This window comes from Mobula birostris, chromosome 11 (assembly GCF_030028105.1).
Source record: "Mobula birostris isolate sMobBir1 chromosome 11, sMobBir1.hap1, whole genome shotgun sequence".
Classification (NCBI taxonomy): Eukaryota; Metazoa; Chordata; class Chondrichthyes; order Myliobatiformes; family Myliobatidae; genus Mobula; species Mobula birostris.
This window is the reverse complement of record NC_092380.1, coordinates 112,194,744-112,214,196: the sequence shown is the minus strand read 5'-3', so window position 1 is coordinate 112,214,196 and position 19,453 is coordinate 112,194,744. Positions and strand designations below refer to the sequence as shown.

General features: G+C 44.0%; 2 protein-coding genes across 5 annotated transcripts in view; one reads left to right on the top strand and one right to left on the bottom strand.

Annotated features, from left to right (window-relative positions):
• far1 (fatty acyl CoA reductase 1) overlaps nt 1-4,553 on the top strand; it is a 71,950-nt gene extending 67,397 nt beyond the window's left edge. For all 4 annotated transcript variants that reach the window (XM_072272861.1, XM_072272859.1, XM_072272860.1 and 1 more), the window contains exon 12: nt 1,098-4,553. In XM_072272861.1, the coding sequence (XP_072128962.1) occupies nt 1,098-1,260 (163 nt within the window). In that variant the 3' untranslated portion in view covers nt 1,261-4,553. The remainder of the gene's footprint in view (nt 1-1,097) is intronic.
• Nucleotides 4,469-19,453, bottom strand: part of LOC140205313 (endoplasmic reticulum-Golgi intermediate compartment protein 2-like) — a 61,887-nt gene continuing 46,902 nt past the window's right edge. The window contains exons 11-12 of the mRNA XM_072272862.1: nt 16,239-16,401; nt 4,469-4,590 (exon numbers count right to left, since the gene is read on the bottom strand). Coding sequence (XP_072128963.1) covers nt 4,469-4,590; nt 16,239-16,401 — 285 coding nt within the window. The remainder of the gene's footprint in view (nt 4,591-16,238; nt 16,402-19,453) is intronic.

The following is a 19,453-nucleotide window of genomic DNA, read 5'->3' as shown; positions in this document are numbered from 1 at the left end:
AATGTCTAATCCAATTAACTACCTCGTATTGAATGCCAAGTGACTGGCCCTTCCTGACCAACCTCCCATGCAGGACCTTGTTAAATGCCTTTCTGAAGTTCATGTGGACAGCATCCACTGCTTTGTTCTCATCCACTCTCCTGGTAACTCCCTTGAAAAACTATTAAAATTGGTTAGACACGACCTACCACACGCAAAGCCATGCTGACTATCCATAATTAACCACTGTCTATTAAAATACTTGTATCTGGTCCCTTTGAGTACCTTCCAATAACTTTCTCACTATGGATGTCAGGCTCACTGGCCTATAACTTCCTGGTTTATTCTTGCAGCCTTTCTTAAACAGTGGAAAAATATTATCTATTCTCTTATCATCTGGTACTTCACCTTTTGCTAAAGATGATATAAATATCTCTGCTCAGCCCCCTGCAATTTCTGTATTTGCCTCCCACAGGGTCCAAGGGAACACCTTGTCAGGCCCTGAAGATTCATCCACCCTAATTTGCTTCAAGACAGCAAACATCATCTCCTCTGTAATCTGTGTATGCTCCATGATCTCGCTGCTGCTTTGCCTCACTTCTGTGTCCATCTCCCAAGTAAATATAGATGCAAAAAGTCCATTTAAAATCTCCCCCATCTCTTTTAGCTCGATGCATAGATTATCATTCTGATCTTCCAGAGGACCAGTGTTGTCCCTTGCAACCCTTTTGCTCTTAACATATCTGTAGAATCTCTTAGGATTCTCCTTCACCTTGCCTGATAGAGCAACCACATACCTTCTTTTAGCCCTCCTGGTTTCTTTCTTAAACGTTCTCTTGCATTTCTTGTACTCCTTAAGTACCACATCTGTTCCAACCTGCCTATACCTGTTATGCAGATCTTTTTTTTTCTTAGACAGGGCCTCAATATCTCTTGAAAGCTAAGGTTCCCTAAACCTGTTATATTTACCTTTTATTCTGACAGGCACATACAAGCTTTGTACTCTTAAAATTTCACTTCTAAAGGCCTCCCACTTACCAAGTACACCTTCGATTCTTCGCTGTTTTTCTATAAATTAATATTTGGAAGGTTGAGAGGCTGTTTTCTTTGAATTGTAGGTTAAGAAATATTCGCTATGCATTCAACACAATCCTGGTTGTCCTGATCTGGAGGGTCTTCATCGCAAGATCACAGATGGCGCGGAATATCTGGTACTTTGTGGTCAGCCTATGCTACAAGTTCCTGTCATACTTCCGGGCGTCAAGTACCATGCGATACTGAAGAACCCACAAGTACTCAGTCATCTATGCATTTATGGATAGCTGTACTGGACATTGATAAAATCTTGTGTTAATGTTTGTACTAAAAAAAAACCTGTACCCAGTTCTATTTTGTCATGTATGTAATTTGTTAAGGCTACTTTATTATAATTTAGGACGGCTATCTAGCATCATTCTAAGTACAGAAATGCACTGAAATACAATGGAAAAACTATTTCAGGGTTTAAAATAAGCTTTAACACTGAAGGGAGAATGATATGGGGAAAACAAGTTTAATTTTTTCCATTGAATTATTGTATTGAAATTTCTGTAGGTCAAGTCTGCTACTTCAGAGTTCATGAAACATGTCCTGTTGCAAGTGCAGTCTGTCCATAAATACTAATCTACTCATAGTGCATGCTTTTTATTGGTTTATCTTCTGGTCACTGCATATGACATTCAGTTTGAACTTCAGTGGTGTAAAAAATTTAACAGAAACAGGTCTTATCAACAGTGAAGCTGGAGTTTGCTGCCTTCTGCGTCTTCTCACGGCATTGGCCGTGTAGCTGAGCATCCCCCTAAACTGCTTCTTGACTGCCCTGTCGGTAATGGTGCAGTAGCAGTGCTAACTGCTTTAACTGAACTAAGCACAAAGCAGCAATCAGTAGTTAATCGCTGAATATTAATTGCGGGCTGGTTCTTGGCTGGACACTGCAGTCAGCTTGGGATGCATTTGACCAAAAGTATTAGAGGAAGCTTTTCTTTTCATATCTACTGCGGAATATTCTAATACCATCCTTAACTAAAACAAGACAGTACAGGAGTGTAAAACCTAAGCTCAATGGGTGCCACGGTAGAGTACGGTTAGCGCGACACTGTTACAGATCAGACTGTTGGAGTTCAGTTCTAGCGCTATCTGTAAGGAGTCTGTACTGTGGCCATGTGAGTTTCCTCCAAAGAAGTAGGTTAATTGGTCATTGTAAATTGTCCTGCGATTAGGCCAGGACTAGGTGGGTGGCTGGGTGCTGTGGCTTGTTGGGCCAGAAGGACCTGTTCTGTGCTATATCTCTAAGTAAAATAAAAATTACGGAGCTTTAACTGAATGTCTGCCTGCAAAGAAAAAGATAATCTGGCTGAGAGAGCAGGAAGGAGGTTAAAAGTAAAATCTGATGAAGCTGTTTGGCAATATATGCTTTGTGCATTTTTCAGAGCAATTTCACTCCCTCCTCTCAGCCAGATATCTCCTAAATTAAGGTGTGGGTTTTGTACAAAAGATGCAAGTTATCTATTGTGCCTGAAAGGTTAAGCAGTATCGGGGAATTAATGCACTATGCTCTCCGCAGAAATGGTTGGATTTCGCAAAAAGGAAAATAGTTGTATTTGACCTTGATATGGGTAGGGGAAAGATGCTTCTAATGAGAGAATGTGCCTGATTTTATTATAAAGTTATGCCGAAGAGTTTTAACTAATTCCAGAATGTCAGCTGAGCTCTTCCATTTGTAGCTGAGATAGCCAGTTTCTTTATTGTAAGGTTGAAATACATAAGTTATATTGTTACAAGCAGAGTTCCCCTAGAACCTGAGCTGTGAATACCCCGCATTCTTTTGTGGCCTCCTGTTCTTCTTACGCCCATCACCCAACAGAGACATAGGCTGCCGAGAGCAGCTCGCCAGAGTCCTCTGTCCTGGGCCGATAGAAGGTTGATTTGCCCTGTGGCTTCAGCTTTCACCACATGACTTCATACGTCTTCTAGGCAAGGATCCTTCCTCTCCCACAGATGAGGTCTTTGGAGCTTCTGTTGGCATTTCTGTAGTGCTGTGTTTTTACGGGATGCTATCTAGCCCATGCCCAACCCTCCTCTTTCACAGCCGGGCTAGGGACCGTCCATAGTGGAGTTTTTCTGGCCTGATAACCAATATAATCTCACGTTTCCATCAATGGTGAGTTTGCGGATGTTAGTGATGCGTTCTAGTCAGTCTTTTAACTGACTGGACTAAATTGTTAATGTCAAACCATTCTGTATATGGATGAAAAAATGATGGTATGAAAAACTATATACTAACTATTTGAGTTACTAATAGTTGGCTGTGATGCCAGAGTGAAGCATTAATCTTTGTATAAATGATTAATTGTTTCAATTCAAGAAAGTTGAGGTGAAACCAAGAAGTTAAATTAAACTGAATATCCAACGTCACCTGCCTTTAGTTCACTAGATTGTCTTCTTTCTCATTACTTGGGACACCTTTCATTTCATAGCATGAATTATCCAACCCCCACAAGATCTCCCCCCTATTATCCCTCCCTCCCTGGCAAACTCCTCCCACGCACTCCCCCACAAAATGTCTCCACTGTTGATCAAACATGAGACACCTGTGGTCACAAGTTTGACAGCTGAGTTCATGTCAGTGTCAGTATTGTTGACCACACTCTGCTGGATACCTTGGTTTAAACCATTCAGTTTCCTGACACACTCTGCATTCTGCAGCACAAGGTCTGGCATGTTTCTCCATTCCTCACCTCTTCCTGCCCCTTCACTTTCACTGCCTATATCTCTAAACTGGATGGCTGCAACCCCTATCTCTTATGGTGTAGGGAATTTTGTTGACAACTGTAATTCAAGCCTTGCTTTATACAGTCAAACCGAGGGCATTTGTAGTTGGTGAGAGCCCTTTCCAAATGTTTACTTGTAGTTACTGACTTTGGCCTTTTTGTAAATAGCAGATAAAATTTCCAGACGTCTGCTTTGCCTGGCCCTGTGACAGGTATGCCGCCTTTGACAGGTATGGGTGGTGGTTGAAGGGAACCAGGCTGTAAATGGCACTGGGTTTTGGCATGCACTTAAAAATCTGTTGTAAAAATGGTTTATTAGTGTGCATGGTACAGCTGGCTGCCTTGAGCGATGATGGTTTTTAGTCAACGTTTCTACGCAAGACAACAGATGATGTTTGTAATTGAAAGGTATATATTTATTGCTACCAGCTGAGGTTAAATTAGGGTTCTCTGTGTAGGAAATTAATTTAAGAAAATTTTCTGTACACTTATAGCAAAACCTTTTTTCATCCCGAAAGCAATGTTAAGCGCTACACTGCAATGGCAGCATTCATAGTTTTACACTGTTTGTATGAGAAATGGACAAGCATCAATGTCACAGTTAGCAGTACAACAGTAATTTGTGAATGAAATATTAAACGGGTGCCTTTGAGAATCAATAACACAATAAGCCTGTTCATTTAACCTGCTCCTCTTGCAGACCATTCAAAATTATTTCCCCAATTTGTATTTTCAAATACAACAACTGAAAGATCATGGTTATAGTGTCGGTGTTCTTTGACTGAAGTAATTTCATTCATGTCTATGGAGAAAAGAAATGAGTGTTAACATGCAGTGAAGTGCGTCATTTTGTCAATGACCAACACGGTCCGAGGTTATGCTGGGGGCAGCACGCAAGTGTCATTATGCTTCCGGTGCCAACATACTGTAGCATGCCTACAACTTACTAATGTCACGTCCATTTCTCGGGGTTGACCATGGATGTGTCCTAGCTGTCTATGTGATTAGCAAGCTAGGGCAGTATGATATGAAGTCCAAGCTGTTGCCCATGTAGCAGGCTTCCTCTGTCTACGCAGCTCATGAATCTAAAGAAATGACAGAGGACAAGACAATTTGGCACCAGTGGTGTCATAGGAATTGCCACAGGAGTTGCCACTTAGTATCGAACTCAACATGAGGCTGCTTTAAGGACTCCATCTCTGTACTTCTCCTCGGTGTGTACTCCCAAAACCTTCCCCATGAGTGGGTGTAGCCACGGGGCAGTGGAGGTTTGAGATCAGAGTTTTCCTTCCAGTAAAGCTGCTAACCAAGGTTGACGAGACCTATCTGCCCAAAGTGACTAGTTTTAAGGTGCCACTAACCTGCCTTGGCCCCTTCTCCTATCAGTAGAAATGGTTCCACCAGACTTAGCTAAGTCACACATGAAGGCCAGGAGCTGGACTTGGTTATCAGAGGCTATTTGAGACATCTGCCATTGGGAGCATTTAATAGGTTGTGGGAGCTTATCCCTACTCTTTTCCTTGGCTATGACATCCTTAAGGAACCACAACTTGCTAACCTAACCCAAACCCGTATGAGGAGTAACTTGAGAGGGGTGTGCAAGATGATTAGAGGTATAGTTTGAAAGGACAGCCGGAGACTTTTTTCCAGGACAGAAATGGCTAATACACAAGGGCATAATTTTAAGGTGATTGGAGGAAAGCTTATGGGGCTGTCAGAGGTAAGTTTTTTTTTCCAGAGAATGGTGGGTTTGTGGAACGTGCTGCCAGGAATGGTAGCAGAAATTGGAAGTTATCTCTTACTTACCTTTGTGACTGTTGTGTGGATTTACACTGGCAGCAAAGCAGCTTAATAATAAATGCACAGATTCTGTGTAGAAGCCCTAGAGGGACAAATGTGAAAGTTTTAGGAGCCAATCAAAATTATGATGCAATGATGATATCAACCTCGAGTTAGAGAACATCTCATTCTGTTAGGCTAGCCTCCAACCTGATGGCATGAACATTGATTTCTCCAACTTCTGATAATTACTCCTCCCTCCCCTCCTTTATTTCAAGTTCAAGTTTAATACATGAATATAGCCAAAAGCAGCAGCATTCCACCAGGGCCAAGGTGAAAAACACACGGCACATAACACATGGTTATGATAGCAGAATACATGCAGTCCTTGAGGACATGTCCTCATACAGCTTGTTCTTCCACTGAGCAAACACTCCCCATTCTAGTTGCCCTCTCACGCCTTCTTGCGTCCCAACACCTCCCTTTGTTTTCCCCCTCTCCCATGGTCCTCTATCCTATCAGATTCCTCCTTCCCCAGCCCTTTACCTTTTCCATCTACCACCTCCCAGTTTCTCATTTCATCCCACCTCCCCCACCCACATACCTAACCTTTCACCCGTCAGCTTGTGCTCCTGCCCCTCACCCACACCCTTCTTATTCTGCATTCTCTCCCTTCCCTTTCCAGTCCTGATGGAAGGTCTCAAACCGAAACTCCAAAGGACTTGCACGATTCTATGTTCCACACCCCAGTCCTGGCCCAACCTCTACCCTGCCTCCTCCAACCGCAGTAACACTGCAGCTGCTACTTTCCTTCCTAAAACACTGGTGATTGCAAGACCTGGGGAGCTGCATGCTTAGAAATTGTGGCACAAACTAGATATAATTAAACCAAATTTCAAGAATGGTTTGACACACTTGCCTTTATCGGAAGGAACTGTGAGTACTGGTGCTGGGATGTCTTATGACCAAAGTACATGAATGTTGTGTGCACTTGGTCACCCAGCTACAGGAAGGATGTCCATAAGACATTGGAGTAGAATTGGGCCATTTTATCATGGCTGATCCATTTCTTTCTCAACCCCACTCTCCAGCCTTCTCCCCATAACCTTTCATGCCCTGAATAATTAGGAATCCATCAACCTCCATCTTAAATGTACCCCGTGACCTGGCTGCCCTTGGAAACAAATTCCAGATTTGCCACCCTCTGGCTAAAGAAATCCATCCTCATCTCTGTTCTAAATGGATGCCCCTCTATTTGGAGACTGCCCTCTGTTCCTAGACTCCTGCACTATAGGAAACAACTTCTGCACATCCACTGTATCTATGCTTTTAAACTTTCGAAAGTTTTCAATGAGATCCCCCCCCATTCTTCGAAATTCCGTCGAGTACAGACCCAGAGCCTTCAGTCGCTGCTCAGATGATGACCCTTTCAATTCCAGAATCATTCTTGTGAACCTCCTTCGAACCCTACCTAATATTAGCATATCCTTTCTTTAATAAGTGGCCCAAAACTGCTCACAGTACTCAATGCGAGGCCTCACCAGTGCCTTATTTACCTCAACATTACATCTTTGCTTTTTTATTCTAGTCCTCTTAAAATGAATGTCAATTGGCTGGGAAGGATGCAGGAAAGATTCATGAGGGCGGTGTGGTGACAGAAAGGTTTGAGTCAACAGGAGAGCATGGAGGATAGGAGGGTGAGGAATGAGCTTTATCGAGGTGTATGTAAAATCACAAGGGACATAGACAAAGGTGGATGGTAAACAGCTTTTCCCAGGGTAGAGAAATCTAAAGCTATGGGGGAGGAGAAAGACTTAAAATGGGCCAGAGGGACAACTTTCACAGAGAGGTAATGAGTATCACTGTCAGGGTTTATTGTTGTTTAGCAGCAGCGGGGTGGTGTACTAGGTTGCACGGTAGTGTGGCGGTTAGCACAGCGCTGTTACAACTCAGGGTGTTGGGAGTATGGAGTGCAATCCCAGCGCTTTCTGTAAAGAGTGTGCACTTTCTCTCCGTGACCGCATGGCTTTCCCCAGGTGCTCTGCTTTCCTCCCACGCTCCAGTTAGTAGGTTAATCGTCCATTCGTGATTAGGCTAGGGTTAAATCGTGATTAGGTTTCTGGGCAGAGCAGCTTAAAGGGCCACAAGGGCCTGTCCCACACTGTAGCGCTAAATAAAAACCAATAAATGTACTAAAATTATAATACAATTCACAAGGACATTGTCAGGACTGGAGGGCTTGAGTTATAAAGAGAGACTGGAAATGCTGTTTTCCCTGGAGTGTAGGAGGCTCCCGGGTAACCGTATAGAGATTTATAAACTTGTAAGGGTCACAGGTAAGTAAATGGCCTCAGACCCTTCCCCAGGGTGGAGACGACGAAAACCAGAGGGCGCAGGTTTCAGGTGAGAGGGGAAATCTTCTCACACAGAAGGTGGTGGGTATATAGGAATGAGGTGCCAGAGGAAGTGGTAGAGGCAGATACTGTCCGTTATCAAGATTTAAAAGACATTTTCTCATCTACATAGATAGGAAAAGTTTCAGAGGGATAGGGACCAAATGGGATTAACTTGAATGGATGCCTTGGCCAGCATTGATGAGTCGGGCCAAAGGGCCTATTTCTATGCTGTGTGACTCTCTGAATTTTGTTGAACTTGGTATAAATGACAAGAAAGTATTATGAATTTCAAGATCCCCCCAAATCCTTGGTTTCTCTTAGCATCCGCGATCATTGGCAACCAAGGCTAGTTGTTGCTCTCATCTTGAAGATTGTGTCTGTGCATCCACAACACAGAAGGGTATATGACATTGATTCACAAGGATGTTGCTGGGACTGGAGTCTGTGCTATATAACTCCAAGATTACATCCTCACTGACAGTGCAGCACTCCCTCAGATTCCACCTTTCAGATGCTGCCCTCAAATCTCCAGACAATATATGTTATTCAGAGATACAGAAACATAGAAAACCTACAGCACAATACAGGCCCTTCAGCCCACAAAGCTGTGCCAAACAGTCCTTGCCTTAGAAATTATGTAGGGTTAAATACATTGGGATGCAAAAGGTTGGGCACCCCAGTCAAAATTTCTGTTACTGTGAATAGCTAAACGAGTAAAAGATGACCTGATTTCCAAAGTTAAAGATGACACGTTTCTTTAATATTTTAAGCAAGATTACTTTTTTATTTCCATCTTTTAAAGTTTCAAACTAACAAAAAAGGCAATGGGCCCGAAACAAAAGTTTGGGCACCCTGCATGGTCAGTACTTAGTAACACCCCCTCTGGCAAGTATCACAGCTTATAAACGCTTTCTGTAGCCAGCTAAGAGTCTTTCAATTCTTGTTTGGGGGATTTTCACCCATCCTTCCTTGCAAAAGGTTTCTAGTTCTGTGAGATTCTTGGGCTGTCTTGCATGCACTACTCTTTTGAGGTATATCCACAGATTTTCAATGATGTTTAGGTCAGGGACTGTGAGGGCCATGGCAAAACCTTCAGCTTGTACCTCTTGAGGTAGTCCATTGTGGATTCTGAGGTGTGTTTAGGATCATTATCCTGTTGTAGAAGTCATCTTTTTTTTGTTGTTTTTTTTTTACGCAGACGGTGTGATGTTTACTTCCAGAATTTGCTGGTATTTAATTGAATTCATTCTTCCCTCTACCAGTGAAATGTTCCCCGTGCCACTGGCTGCAACACAAGCCCAAAGCATGATCGATCCACCCCGGTGCTTAACAGTTGGAGAGGGGTTCTTTTCATGAAATTCTTCACCCTTTTTTCTCCAGACATACCTTTGCTTATTGCGGCCAAAGAGTTCTGTTTTAACTTCATCAGTCCACAGGACTTGTTTCCAAAATGCATCAGGCTTGTTTAATGTTCCTTTGCAAGCTTCTGACACAATGAGCAAAGGTATGTCTGGAGAAAAAAGGGTGAAGAATTTCATGAAAAGGACACCTCTCCAACTGTTAAGCACGGGGGTGGATCGATCATGCTTTGGGCTTGTGTTGCAGCCAGTGGCATGGGGAATGTTCACTGGTAGAGGGAAGAATGAATTCAATTAAATACCTGCAAATTCTGGAAGCAAACATCACACCATCTGTAAAAATGCTGAAGATGAAGAGCGGATGGCTTCTACAACAGGATAATGATCCTAAACACACCTTAAAATCCACAATGGACTACCTCAAGAGGTGCAAGCTGAAGGTTTTGCCATGGCCCTCACAGTCCCCCGACCCAAACAGCATTGAACATCTGTGGATAGACCTCAAGAGGGCAGTGCATGCAAGACGGCCCAAGAATCTCACAGAACTAGAAGCCTTTTGCAAGGAAGGATGGGTGAAAATCCCCCAAACAGGAATTGAAAGACTCTTAGCTGGCTACAGAAAGCATTTACAAGCTGTGATACTTGCCAAAGGGGGTGTTAGTAAGTACTGACCATGCAGGGTGCCCAAACTTTTGTTTCAGGCCCTTTGCCTTTTTTGTTATTTTGAAACTGTAAAAGATGGAAATAAAAAAGTAATCTTGCTTAAAATATTGAAGAAGTGTGTCATCTTTATGCCTTTTGGAAATCAGGTCATCTTTTACTTGGTTAGCTATTCACAGTAACAGAAATTTTGACTGGGGTGCCCAAACTTTTGCATGCCACTGTATAGCCCTCTATTTTTCTGAGCTCCATGTACCTGTCCAGGAGTCTCTTAAAAAACCCTGTTGTATCCACCTCCACCACCTTTGCCGGCAGCCCATTCTAAGCACTCACTACTCTCTGCGTAAAAAAAAAAACTTGCCGGACATCCCTGTACCTACTTGCAAGCACTTTAAAACTGTGCCCTCTCGTGCTAGCCATTTCAACCCTGGGAAAAAGCCTCTGACTATCCACACAATCAATGTCTCTCATCATCTTATACACCTCTATCAGGTCACCTCTCATCCTCCGTTGCTCCAAGGTGAAAAGACCGAGTTCACTCAATCTATTCTCATAAGACATGCTCCCCACTCCAGGCAACATCCTTGTAAATCTCCTCAGCACCCTTTCTATGGTTTCCACATCCTTCCTGTACCGAGGCAACCAGAACTGAGCACAGTACTCCAGGTGGGGTCTGACCAGGGTCCTATATAGCTGCAACATTACCTCTCGGCTCCTAAACTCAATCCTACGATTGGTGAAGGCGGATGTACCGTATGTTTTCCTCACCACAGAGTCAAGCTGTGCAGCAGCTTTGAGTGTCCTGTGGACTCGGACCCCAAGATCCTTCTGATCCTCCACACTACCATTAATACTATATTCTGCCATCATATTTGACCTACCAAAATGAACCACCTCACACTTATCTGGGTTGAATTCCATCTGCCACTTCTCAGCCCAGTTTTGTATCCTATCAATGTCCCGCTGTAACCTCTGACAGCCTTCCACACTATCCACAACACACCCAACCTTTGTGTCATCAGCAAATTTACTAACCCATCCCTCCACTTCCTCATCCAGGTCATTTATAAAAATCACAAAGAGTAGGGGGTCCCAGAACAGATCCCTGAGGCACACCACTGGTGACTGACCTCCAGTGAGATGGAGGAACTGAGGGAAATACATGTTAGTAGGGAAGTGGTGTTAGGTAAATTGAAGGGATTAAAGGCAGATAAATTCCCAGGGCCAGATGGTCTGCATCCCAGAGTGCTTAAGGAAGTAGCCCAAGAAATAGTGGATGCATTAGTGATAATTTTTCAAAACTCGTTAGATTCTGGACTAGTTCCTGAGGATTGGAGGGTGGCTAATGTAACCCCACTTTTTAAAAAAGGATGGAGAGAGAAACCGGGGAATTATAGACCGGTTAGCCTAACATCAGTGGTGGGGAAAATGCTGGAGTCAGTTATCAAAAATGTGATAACAGCACATTTGGAAAGTGGTGAAATCATCGGACAAAGTCAGCATGGATTTGTGAAAGGAAAATCATGTCTGACGAATCTCATAGAATTTTTTGAGGATGTAACTAGTAGAGTGGATAGGGGAGAACCAGTGGATGTGGTATATTTGGATTTTCAAAAGGCTTTTGACAAGGTCCCACACAGGAGATTAGTGTGCAATCTTAAAGCACACGGTATTGGGGGTAAGGTATTGATGTGAATAGAGAATTGATTGGCAGACAGGAAGCAAAGAGTGGGAATAAACGGGACCTTTTCAGAATGGCAGGCAATGACTAGTGGGGTACCGCAAGGCTCAGTGCTGGGACCCCAGTTGTTTACAATATATATTAATGACTTAGATGAGGGAATTAAATGCAGCATCTCCAAGTTTGCGGATGACACGAAGCTGGGCGGCAGTGTTAGCTGTGAGGAGAATGCTAAGAGGGTGCAGGGTGACTTGGATAGGTTAGGTGAGTGGGCAAATTCATGGCAGATGCAATTTAATGTGGATAAATGTGAAGTTATCCACTTTGGTGGCAAAAACAGGAAAACGGATTATCTGAATGGTGGCCGATTAGGAAAAGGGGAGGTGCAACAAGACCTGGGTGTCATTATATTCCAGTTATTGAAAGTGGGCATGCAGGTACAGCAGGCGGTGAAAAAGGCGAATGGTATGCTGGCATTCATAGCAAGAGGATTCGAGTACAGGAGCAGGGAGGTACTACTGCAGTTGTACAAGGCCTTGGTGAGACCACACCTGGAGTATTGTGTGCAGTTTTGGTCCCCTAATCTGAGGAAAGACATCCTTGCCATAGAGGGAGTACAAAGAAGGTTCACCAGATTGATTCCTAGGATGGCAGGACTTTAATATGATGAAAGGCTGGATCAACTAGGCTTATACTCGTTGGAATTTAGAAGATTGAGGGGGGATCGTATTGAAACATATAAAATCCTAATGGGATTGGACAGGCTAGATGCAGGAAGATTGTTCCCGATGTTGGGGAAGTCCAGAACGAGGGGTCACAGTTTGAGGATAAAGGGGAAGCCTTTTAGGACCGAGATTGGAAAAAACTTCTTCACACAGAGAGTGGTGAATCTGTGGAATTCTCTGCCACAGGAAACAGTTAAGGCCAGTTCATTGGCTATATTTAAGAGAGAGTTAGATATGGCCCTTGTGGCTAAAGGAATCAGGGGGTATGGAGGGAAGGCTGGTACTGGGTTCTGAGTTGGATGATCAGCCATGATCATACTGAATGGCGGTGCAGGCTCGAAGGGCCGAATGGCCTACTTCTGCACCTATTTTCTATGTTTCTTTGCAGAATATGACCCATCTACAACCACTCTTTGCCTTCTGTGGGCAAGCCAGTTCTGGATCCACAAAGCAATGTCCCCTTGAATTCCATACCTCCTTACTTTCTCAATAAGCCTTGCATGGGGTACCTTGTCAAATGGCTTGCTGAAATCCATGTACACTACATCTACTGCTCTACCTTCATCAATGTGTTTAGTCACATCCTCAAAATATTCAATCAGGTTCGTAAGGCACGACCTGCCTTTCACAAAGCCATTCTGACTATTCCTTTCCTGACATTCTCCAAATGTTCATAAATCCTGCCTCTCAGGATCTTCTCCATCAACTCACCAACCACTGAAGCAAGTCTCACTGGTCTATAATTTCCTGAGCTATCTCTACTCCCGTTATTGAATAAGGGAACAACATCTGCAATGCTTCAATCCTCCAGAACCTCTCTCGTCCCCATCGATGATGCAAAGATCATCGCCAGAGGCTCAGCAATCTCCTCTCTTGCCTCCCACAATAGCCTGGGGTATATCTCGTCTGGTCCCAGTGACTTATCCAACTTGATGCTTTCCGAAAGCTCCAGCACATTCTCTTCCTTAATATCTACATGCTCAAGCTTTTCAGTCTGCTGCAAGTCATCACTACAATCACCAAGATCCTTTTCCGTGGTGAATACTGGAAGTATTCATTAAGTACTTCTGCTATCTCCTCTGGTTCCATACACACTTTTCCACTGTCACACTTGATTGGTCCAGTTCTCTCACATCTTATCCTCTTGCTCTTCACATACTTGTAGACTGCCTTGGGGTTTTCCTTAAAACTGTCCGCCAAGGCCTTCTTATGGCCTCTTCTGGCTCTCCTAATTTCTTTCTTAAGCTCCTTCCTGCTAGCCTTATAATCTTCTAGATCTCTATTACTGCCTATTTTTTTGAACCTTTCATAAGCTGTTCTTCTTGACTAGATTTACAACAGCCTTTGTACACCACAGTTCCTGTACCCTACCATCCTCTCCCTGTCTCATTGGAACGTCCCTATGCAAAGCTCCACGCAAATATCCCCTGAACATTTGCCACATTTCTTCCGTACATTTCCCTGAGAACATTTGTTCGCAATTTATGTTTCCAAGTTCTTGCCCGATAGTTTCATATTTCCCCTTACTCCAATTAAACGCTTTCCTAACTTGCCTGTTCCTATCCCTCTCCAATGCTATGGTAAAGGAGATAGAATTGTGATCACTATCTCCAAAATGCTCTCCCACTGAGAGACCTGACACCTGACCAGGTTCATTTCCCAATACCAGATCAAGTACAGCCTCTCCACTTGTAGGCTTATCTACATATTGTATCAAGAAACCTTCCTGAACACACCTAACAAACTCCACCCCATCTAAACCTCTCACTCTAGGGGCATGCCAATCGGTATTTGGGAAATTAAAATCTCCCACCACGACAACCCTGTTATTATTACACTTTTCCAGAATCTGTCTCCCTATCTGCTCCTTGATGTCCCTGTTACTATTGGGTGGTCTATAAAAAACACCCAGTAGAGTTATTGACCCCTTCCTGGTCCTAACTTCCACCCACAGAGTATCCGTAGACAATCCCTTCATGAATTCCTCCTTTTCTGCAGCCGACACTATCTCTGATCAATAGTGCCATGCCCCCACCTCTTTTGCCTCCCTCCCTATCCTTTCTGAAACTTCTAAAGCCTGGCACTTGAAGTAACCATTCCTGCCCCTGAGCCATCCTAGTCTCTGTAATGGCCACAACATCATGGCTCCAAGTACTGATCCACCAGCTAAACTCATCCGCTTTGTTCATAATACTCCTTCAGTCATAATAAACCATCGGTCTGAGAGTGTCCCTTCTCTATCACCTGCCTATCCTCCCTCTCGCACTGTCTCCAAGCTTTCTCTATTTGTGAGCAAACTGCCTCATCCTCCGTCTCTTCAGTTTGGTTCCCACCCCCCAGCAATCCTAGTTTAAACTCTCCCCAAGAGCCTTAGCAAACCTCCCCGCCAGGAATTTGGTCCCCCTGGGATTCGAGTGCAAACTGTCCTTTTTGTACAGGTCACCCCTGCCCCAAAAGGGGTCCCAATGATCCAGAAATCTGAATCTCTGCCCCCTGCTCCAATCCCTCAGCCACACATTTATCCTCCACCTCATTGTTTTCCTATACTCACTGTCGTGTGGCACAGGCAGTAATCCCGAGATTACTACCTTTGTGGTCCTGCTTCTCAACTTCCTTCCTAACTCCCGGTAGTCTGCTTTCAGGACCTCCTCCCTTTTCTTGCCTATGTCATTTGTACCAATATGTATCACGACCTCTGGCTGTTCTCCTTCCCACTTCAGGATATCGTGGACGCGATCAGAAACATCCCGGACCCTGGCACCTGGGAGGGAAACTACCATCCGTGCTTCTTTTCTGCGTCCACAGAATCGCCTGTCTGACCCACTAACTATAGAGTCCCCTATCACTACTGCCTTTCTCTTCCTTTCCCTACCCTTCTGAGCCACACGGCCAGACTCTGTGCCAGAGGCACAGCCACTGTTGCTTTCCCCAGGTAGGCAGTCACCCCCCAACAGTACTCAAACAGGAGTACTTATTGTCAAGGGGGACAGCCACTGGGGTACTCTCTAGTATCTGACTCCTGCTCTTCCCTCTCCCGACTGTTACTCACTGTATCTGTCTCCCCAGGCCCCAGCGTGACCACCTGTCTATCACCTCCTCACTCTCCCTGACCAGACGAAGGTCATCGAGCTGCATCTCCAGTTTCCTAACACGGTCCCTAAGGAGCTGCAGCTCGACGCGCCTGGCGCAGATGTGGCCGTCCGGGTTGCTAGGAGTCTCCCAGACTTCCCACATCTGACACCGAGCACGGAACACCAGCCTCACACATATTCTTCCTGTCTGTATTCTACACAGGCAACCTACCTCGCCTCGACCCGTTATCGCCAAAGCACCGTTGAGCCAAAGCCTTCCTATTCTGTCTCCCTCTACTCCAGCGCCTGCTCTGTAAAGCTGTCTCCTTTTAAACTCGTCTTGCTGTTCTCACTGGCTGACGTCCACGTGCTTGTGCAGTCGAGCTCCGATCAAACCGCTGAAGAGATATGATGGGGAACAGTCCCTTCCAGCCCAGCAATCCACCAATTTAACCCTTGCCTAATCATGGGACAATTTACAATGACCAATTAACCTACTAACTGGTACGTCTTTGGACTCTGGGAGAAAGCTGGAGAACCCGGAGGAAACCCGTCCATTCACGGAGAGAATGTACAAACTCCTTATAGATGGCATCAGAACTGAACTCTGAACTCTGGAACCCCCAACCCAAAATGGCATTGCACTAACTGGCGCCCTAATTATCTTCTGAATAGAAGCAAGCATCCCATAGCTGACGGACATAATATAGTGCGTGCCTGTTGTTAGATGCACCAAGAGATGTTCTCTGTGTCTGTTCCACCTCCTGCGTCAATCCCTACCTGCAGTGGAAAATATCCCCCCAGCTACACCACAGATGCGAATGAGAAGCTGGTAGGTGGACATTCCCTCCTCAGAGATCAAGATCTTAAGGCAGCTGATATCGTATTTCACCAGGATACCTGGCATCTCGCCCTTCCTTCCCATCCCTGCCATTATCTTCTCCTGCAACGATACAAAAGAGTGATGGCTTGATAATTCTGACCATTTGGATAAATAACATCGTACAGGTGGCTAGATCCTGAACCAAAGGGATAACTGCACTCAACTTCACTTGCTTCATCACTGAGGTGTTTCCACAACCTATGAACTCACTCTCATGTTCTCTATTGCTTATTTTTATTAAAATTATTTTGTTTCTTTGTATTTACTGTGAATGCCCACAAGAAAATGAATCAGGGTTGTATATGGTGACATATGTGCACTTTGATCATAAATTTACTTTGAACTTTGAACCTTAGAGTTGCACATGGGCCAAGCCAGTCAAGGATGAGATGGGCTCTTTCTATGCTCTATCACTTTATAGTTCTCTGACTCCAAAACCAGTTGTCTTTCATATTCATTTACCTTAGCATCTCCAAGTTCATGACCAGTAATTATACCTCACCATCAGGTTCCTGAACCAAAGGGGGATAACTTATTCAACTTCACTTGCCTCATCACTGGACTGTTCTCACAACCTATAGATTTGCTTTCAAGGACTCATCTCATGTTCCTGATATATATTGCTCATTTATTTATATATATATATATATATATTCCTTTTTTTCTGTTTGCAGTTTGTCTTGTGCACATTGGTTATTTGTCCACCTGTGTGTTTTTTCATTGTTTCCATGGTGTTTCTTTGTATTTTCTGTGATTGCCTGTAATAGAATGAATCTCAGGGTTCTATGGTGACATATAACCGGGACATAAGCCGGGAAGATGTGGAATCGATATGGGTAGAGCTGCATAACGCTAAGGGGCAGAAAACGCTGGTGGGAGTTGTGTACAGGCCACCTAACAGTAGTAGTGAGGTCAGAGATGGTATTAAACAGGAAATTAGAAATGTGTGCAATAAAGGAACAGCAGTTATAATGGGTGACTTCAATCTACATGTAGATTGGGTGAACCAAATTGGTAAAGGTGCTGAGGAAGAGGATTTCTTGGAATGTATGCGGGATGGTTTTTTGAACCAACATATCGAGGAACCAACTAGAGAGCAGGCTATTCTGGACTGGGTTTTGAGCAATGAGGAAGGGTTAATTAGCAATCTTGTCGTGAGAGGCCCCTTGGGTAAGAGTGACCATAATATGGTGGAATTCTTCATTAAGATGGAGAGTGACATAGTTAATTCAGAAACAAAGGTTCTGAACTTAAAGAGGGGTAACTTTGAAGGTATGAGACGTGAATTAGCTAAGATAGACTGGCAAATGACACTTAAAGGGTTGACGGTGGATATGCAATGGCAAGCATTTAAAGGTTGCATGGATGAACTGCAACAATTGTTCATCCCAGTTTGGCAAAAGAATAAATCAAGGAAGGTAGTGCACCCGTGGCTGACAAGAGAAATTAGGGATAGTATCAATTCCAAAGAGGAAGCATACAAATTAGCCAGAGAAAGTGGCTCACCTGAGGACTGGGAGAAATTCAGAGTTCAGCAGAGGAGGACAAAGGGCTTAATTAGGAAGGGGAAAAAAGATTATGAGAGAAAACTGGCAGGGAACATAAAAACTGACTGTAAAAGCTTTTATAGATATGTAAAAAGGAAAAGACTGGTAAAGACAAATGTAGGTCCCCTACAGACAGAAACAGGTGAATTGATTATGGGGAGCAAGGACATGGCAGACCAATTGAATAATTACTTTGGTTTTGTCTTCACTAAGGAGGACATAAATAATCTTCCAGAAATAGTAGGGGACAGAGGGTCCAGTGAGATGGAGGAACTGAGGGAAATACATATTAGTAGGGAAGTGGTGTTAGGTAAATTGAAGGGATTGAAGGCAGATAAATCCCCAGGGCCAGATGGTCTGCATCCCAGAGTGCTTAAGGAAGTAGCCCAAGGAATAGTGGATGCATTAGTGATAATTTTTCAAAACTCGTTAGATTCTGGACTAGTTCCTAAGGATTGGAGGGTGGCTAATGTAACCCCACTTTTTAAAAAAGGAGGGAGAAAGAAACCGGGGAATTATAGACCGGTTAGCCTAACGTCGGTGGTGGGGAAACTGCTGGAGTCAGTTATCAAAGATGTGATAACAGCACATTTGGAAAGCGGTGAAATCATCGGACAAAGTCAACATGGATTTGTGAAAGGAAAATCATGTCTGACGAATCTCATTGAATTTTTTGAGGATGTAACTAGTAGAGTGGATAGGGGAGAACCAGTGGATGTGGTATATTTGGATTTTCAAAAGGCTTTTGACAAGGTCCCACACAGGAGATTTGTGTGCAAACTTAAAGCACATGGTATTGGGGGTAAGGTATTGATGTGGATGGAGAATTGGTTAGCAGACAGGAAGCAAAGGGTGGGAATAAACGGGACCTTTTCAGAATGGCAGGCGGTGACTAGTGGGGTACCGCAAGGCTCAGTGCTGGGACCCCAGTTGTTTACAATATATATTAATGACTTGGATGAGGGAATTAAATGCAGCATCTCCAAGTTTGCGGATGACACGAAGCTGGGTGGCAGTGTTAGCTGTGAGGAGGATGCTAAGAGGATGCAGAGTGACTTGGATATTTTGGGTGAGTGGGCAAATTCATGGCAGATGCAATTTAATGTGGATAAATGTGAAGTTATCCACTTTGGTGGCAAAAACAGGAAAACAGATTATTATCTGAATGGTGGCCGATTAGGAAAAGGGGAGGTGCAACGAGACCTGGGTGTCATTATACAACAGTCATTGAAAGTGGGCATGCAGGTACAGCAGGCGGTGAGAAAGGCGAATGGTATGCTGGCATTTATAACAAGAGGATTCGAGTACAGGAGCAGGGAGGTACTACTGCAGTTGTACAAGGCCTTGGTGAGACCACACCTGGAGTATTGTGTGCAGTTTTGGTCCCCTAATCTGAGGAAAGACATCCTTGCCATAGAGGGAGTACAAAGAAGGTTCACCAGATTGATTCCTGGGATGGCAGGACTTTCATATGAAGAAAGACTGGATGAACTGGGCTTGTACTCATTGGAATTTAGAAGATTGAGGGGGGATCGTATTGAAACGTATAAAATCCTAAAGGGATT